The sequence below is a fragment of the Oryzias melastigma genome, linkage group LG18, assembly GCF_002922805.2.
Source record: "Oryzias melastigma strain HK-1 linkage group LG18, ASM292280v2, whole genome shotgun sequence".
Lineage (NCBI taxonomy): Eukaryota > Metazoa > Chordata > Actinopteri > Beloniformes > Adrianichthyidae > Oryzias > Oryzias melastigma.
Genome location: NC_050529.1, coordinates 18258949 through 18264974, shown reverse-complemented (window position 1 = coordinate 18264974; position 6026 = coordinate 18258949). Strand labels below are relative to the sequence as shown.

Here is a 6026-nt window from a genome sequence, read left to right as displayed (position 1 = left end):
AAAAGCTTTTGAACCACAAATAGTTCATGATGGTCTTTTGTTACAACAGTAAAAACACATTTTCTTTAACATTCTAGTTGAGAGAACTTGGCTGTGAAGTTTCCTTCTTACTTGGCGTAAGCCTTTTCCAGCAGAGCGCTCCAGAACTCGGTTCCCTCCGCCGAGTGGACAAAGAGCAGCTTCCCGTCTTTCACCGGCAGCCGGTCATCGATCACCACGTCCACCCACTCGCCAAACTGCCAGAACTGCACGACAAAGAAGAAAGCACAAGATGCTGCAAATCAAAAGGCGTGTTATTTTGAAGAATAAAATCCATTATTCAGCATCTCATTCAGCCATTTTGAAATATTGTTAGATGTAGAGTATGACTTTAATTCTTCTGGTATTTATTTATTTTAATAACCAGAACTACAGAGGCCTTTTTGTAGAAAAAAAAGAAAAATATACAAATTTATCTCCTAAATTAAATTTTATTTTGACCATTTTACCTTTAAGTCAAAATAAACAAGAAAAACATGTATAAAAACACATAATTATTGAGAATCTTTAAATGTATTTAAAAAAATCACGTATTAGCTGCTGTTTTTAGTACTGTAATGTTGAACCATTTGAATATTAAGGACATATTAACTCAGCAAAACCAAAGACCACCTACAACGCCGCGCTCTGCAGCAACAGGGATTGCCGCTCGCCGACTGAACCTGTACGAGCATGTTCTGCAGCTCAGACGGTCCTTCGCTTTCTCTGAGAAACGAGCTGCACAAACCGCATTTTGAATTTAGCAAACACTCCTAGAATTTGGTTTGATGGTTGGTAAAACTGTTGAACAAGTTCATAGGAATGTGCTCTGCATTCTGGGAAAAGATTTACATGTTTATGATCATCCTGCATCATGACGGATTAGCAAAAAAAAAACAGGAAGTATTTTCTTCCCTTTATACATACAGTATAAAAGGTGCATTTTCTTTAAATATTAATAAAAAAATTTGTGTTTTTTTTGTACACGAGTTGCTGCCTGATGCTTAGTTTCCAGCAGGGGGAGCTATAGACTACCACAAACTGAAGCTGGAGGTAAAAATAAATAAATAACTATTAAGCAACATGAAATTGAGCCATTTTTCAAGTGTTGCAGGAGCTTCAGGGACACACCAAAACCTAAATGCAACAAAAAATTAGACCAAATCATTCTATTTGAGTCTGGAGTGCAATAAAGAACTAATTAGTCAAGAGAGTTCAGTGGTGATTCTGCTGTCACTATTTAAACATTTGCATCCAAAAAAGACAATATTTGATTGTTTTTTCTTGGTAAAACCTCTAACCTACAGCCTTGTCACAGCAGCAAGTTTCCCTCCTGATTGAATATTTACTGTTAAGGTGTTAATTACATTCTGCAGAGCTGAAGTCATTTCACATCCCCGCACTGAAAATAAAGATTTCCAAACATCAAAAATACTGAGGTCTTTAAAAACAGCTTTCCAGAAGGAGTTAATAAAGAACAAATGTAAGGTTTCACATGGCTCCATTGCTGGAGGAAGTTTCAGTAAAAAATAACAAGATGTGTGGAGCATAGAAGCATGAAACCAAGATTAGCAAAGATAAGATGTATTAGTATTTGCTAAAAAAAAAGAGGAAGGAGGCTGCAAGAATTGGTTAATACAAGAAAAACATGTCAACATGCGCCCACTTGTGTGCAAACTACTTTCCCATGTCAACGTGTTTACACTTCATTGTATTTTTTCTGCAATAGAGAAACAAAACCCACGTCTGGTGCCATAAAAACATACAGCTGCTCATACAAAACCTGCACTTTTTTAGATTTTAATGATGAGAACAAAGATAACTGCACATTTTAGGTGAAATTCTGCACCTTTTTATGACAAATTTCACGTGACAAAATCCTCCAATGAGCATCAACTGGAATATTTGAAACACATTTTTCGTGTTTCCTGAAAAACTGATGTATTTTGTAAATTGTCATTTTTTTTTCACAGAAACAAACATAACTAGAGTACAACGTCATGATTCTGTTTTTTAATCTTTAAGAATATATGACAAATATGACTTTTTCAAAGAGGAATTCTCCCTAAATGTTCACGTTTGACTCAAACAAAACCTTATTCAGAATTTATCCCTCCGTCTTTTTCATTGTTCAAGCAGATCTCCTCCTTTAACAGATTATATTCCCGCGTTCATAGAATTCTTTGGATGACTCATATAAGCTTGCCTCATTCATCCAGAGGCTTAAAGGATCCAAGAACGGCTGAAAATCATGGGAAGCAAGGACAGGCAGAAACGTGTCCATGCATTAGGAGCAACTAAATCAAACAACTAGGATTAAACCACGGTAGATATTAACTAACATCAGCATGCATACAAAAGCAGATGAATTCCTGATGTACTGATAAAAGGTTTTCATTGCTAACTTTAGCAGACAAATGAGTTCAGCGAGTCAGCAGTCTCTGCACATTTGTGTCAAATTGGATATTTATATACACCTCAGAGGAAGACGGCTTCTATTGATCCATCAGTGTTAGCGGCAGGTTGGCGGAGAACTAAATCTGTCACCGTGTGGAGTTTGTCGGTCAGTCGACACGATTCAATCAGCCAGACATAAAGCAACATAATCATCAACCCAGTGTGTGCATGCATAACACATGACTTCAGTGTGCGCTTCTTATGCATTTTTCCCTCCGTTGGGTTTGATATGCTGCACCTGGCAGGCTGACAAGTCTTGCTGGCAAAGCCCTCACTGCGACAGCCACGCCTGAGTGCTGCTGATCAGCAAGTTGAGCTGGCAGCAAACAGCTGGACACAAACTCCTCACTCTCTGCTTCTTACTGACAGGTTAACTAAAGGGGAGAATGCATGGAATCGGTTTAAAGTCAAGATAACGCTAAAATGATGTCAAAGTTAAAGTCCTATTAGCTGTCAAACACCCGAGTGTGGGAAGTTTGTTCTCTGCATTAGACCCACCCCTTGGGGAGAGGGGTGAGCTGCAGACACAGGTGCATTCAGGAGGCACTTGGTAAATTATAAAGCAGCAAAGCACTGGTATCATTTTTAGATAGTTTTCAACCCAACTCTGAGGTTAAGCAGGGACTAGGGATGCCACGATAAGTCGACTGACAACTAATCGACTATTAAAATAATCGACGACTAATTTAAAAGTCAATTAGTCGTTACTTTATAATGGGATTCTGCTAACTTTTTGGACTATTTAGGCATTTATTAAAGTTTTTTACTCTATTTTTGGGTTTAGCCAATTTATCAACTACATGCTAGCTATTTTGGCTAATTTAGGGTTTTGTTGTTTTTTTAAGGCTATTTTGGAGTTTAGCTAATATTTCAGCAGCATGCTAGCTATTTGGCTAATTTAGGGTTTTGTTGTTTTTTTAAGGCTATTTTGGAGTTTAGCTAATATTTCAGCTGCATGCTAGCTATTTGGCTAATTTAGGGTTTTGTTGTTTTTTTAAAGACTATTTTGGAGTTTAGCTAATATTTCAGCTGCATGCTAGCTGTTTTGGCTCACATTGGCTTTTTTCATTTTTTTAGGCTAATTTAGCATTTAACTAATATTTTTAGCTGGCTATTAGCTTCAGTGATTTCATCTATCAGCTTCAGCGTTTTTAGCTATCAATTTCAGCACCTTACGCTATCAGCACTAGCATCTTCAGTTGCCAAAATCAGCTTACAGCATTCCCACTAGCATTATCGCAGGTAATGGTATATAGTTTTTAGTTAGTTTAAAGCTAATGGTGGTTAAGATGTGTGCTTTACTTGCATGACCCGATTAGTCGACTAATCTGAGAAAATAATCGGTGATTAGTCGACTATTAAAATAATCGTTCGTGGCAGCACTATCAGGGACTAACTTTTTTTCTCAGTTATTTTAACTCAGTTAAAGAAAAAAAAGAAGAGTTGAAATGAAATCACTATAACCCCGAAAAATCCAATTGCTTCAAAAAGTAACCTAAAAAATATATCCCAACACGAAAAACCCAAGAATTGGGTTACATGACTCAACCAGGGATTTGAACTCATGACCTTCCAGTCTCAGGGCGGACACTCTACCACAAGGCCACAAAGTTGGTTAAAAAAAAAAAAAAAAAAACAGATGAGTGCGAACACAATCTCCATTACCACAAGTTATGCAGTTAAGATTCCCACATCTCCCACAATTCACAGGGTCAGGACGGTCAGAGTGCAATGAGCGAGCCTCAACCAGGGTAAAACCACCTGCTTAAACCTGTTGTCACCCATTGTTCTACCCTAGCAGGTTTTTCAGAAGATCTGACAGACATGCAAAAGGTTAAAATTGGTTCTAAAAAACAATGAAAATGCATAAAAGTTAACACCCACCTAATTTTAAAGTCTTCTTCCATTATTGCTGCTGTAACCTGAACATGCATTTCTATTTAACCGAGTTTTAAAAAATCAACTAAAACATGCAGAATAACTGAAATGCTTGAACAGGAAACATTTTTTGGAAAAGCTTAAAAGTTACTGCCAAGTGAACAAAAAAATACATTTCCAGAAATTCTAGGGTTCTTTTTTGTAAATTTGCTTTTGTTGGTGCCAAAAAATAAACATAATTGATATTCATTATTTAAAAAAAGAAGGTCATGAATGCAAATCCAAATTGCCCAAATGGCTCTTTTACTGCTAAAAGTTTCCGCCCCTGGACTATGGTGTTTAATGGAACAAATGCAATGATTTGTAGCAATCATGCAGAACAAAATCCCTGTAGTCATAATCTTAGCAAGACTTCTTATCCGAGCTTCATTCATAAGTCTGCAGTAGAACATGCAAATAAAAAGATTTGCATTAACACTGGAGTCAAATAAACGAATCTCATCCTGACTTTGTATGAATAACATCTCAACAGCCGTAGAACAAAGAGGTTTATGATGGGACGGCACTTATGATACTTCTGCTTTTGTGCAACAGCTTCAACACTGAGGCTGTATTTGCAATTTTCACACAAAGTTATGGTTCTAAGCTCAGACTGTGGCTGTTCTACTGGAAACATTGAAGTACGTCACACAGGTTACTTCTTTCCCTCCAAAGGGAAATTCTGAGTAACATGCAAAAAATATATATATTTTTTTAATTCTAAAGTCCAAAGCTGTCATGATATACAAGGTAGTCTCTAAAATCTTTCGAGGTAATATTTACCATTACTTGACGGGTGTGGATTTTTGAGGTAGGGCTCGTTTCAGATGAGTCACTGAGGTGTGGATGTGTAAAAATAGCACCTTGAGGGTAAAGTACCAATACTTTTTTTACACAGACTGTTCAGGCAGAAATAGTAAACTAAGATTCTTGTTTTCAATCTACTGACTACTATGTCAGTACTCAGCAAGAGCGTGTGAGGGAAAAAAAGCACAATTCCAGCTTCATATTTGTATCAATATATATTATCCTTATCTGTAAAGAGTTAAATAGCCAAATATCTGGAAGACACACATGTGCGACCACAAAGGTGACACTCCTTTATCCGCAAGGTGTTGAGTTTGACAAAGCTGGCTGGGGATCAATTCCTGCTAAAAATCAACGTTTCCAGGACTTTTTAGGGCGTTCAGCCCCATATTCTTGGAATAATGCACCACAGAGGGTAGCTTAATCTTAGTTTGACACAATGGACACCTGTAGCAATGTTTACCCAAAGTAAATCCCTTTGTAAACATGAAATTTCCTGTTCCATAAGTTAGTCTCTATAGAATGACACGTCCTGTTTAAATACAAACATGATGAGTTGAAGTTTACTTTGCAACAAAGAGAGAATATTAATCACAGCAGATTGTTCCTCGAAAGAAACGGTTTCTCACTGGTCTACAAAGGGCAACTTATTAAGTTTACTTACTGAGATGACATAAAAATTCAAACTGAGATTTAGCAAACAGCAAAATATACTCAAGTATAGTAGATAACAGTGGTGTCAACATCTATGTTCAAAGAAGGTTTGTGTATATTTTTATGACATTCCATTTTCTTAAGGTACGGAAGAGGATTAGGGCCACTGAAAA

The 6026-nt window shown here is 36.9% G+C and overlaps 1 protein-coding gene and 1 non-coding gene across 2 annotated transcripts in view; both read right to left on the bottom strand.

Annotated features, from left to right (window-relative positions):
* capn1 (calpain 1) overlaps positions 1-6026 on the bottom strand; it is a 32867-nt gene that overhangs the window by 12825 nt on the left and 14016 nt on the right. Inside the window, exon 5 of the mRNA XM_024288354.2 lies at positions 112-245. Coding sequence (XP_024144122.1) covers positions 112-245 — 134 coding nt within the window. The remainder of the gene's footprint in view (positions 1-111; positions 246-6026) is intronic.
* On the bottom strand, positions 4110-4280 carry LOC112156524. The gene has a single exon (XR_002920990.1). It is a non-coding gene; the product is annotated as a U1 spliceosomal RNA (small nuclear RNA).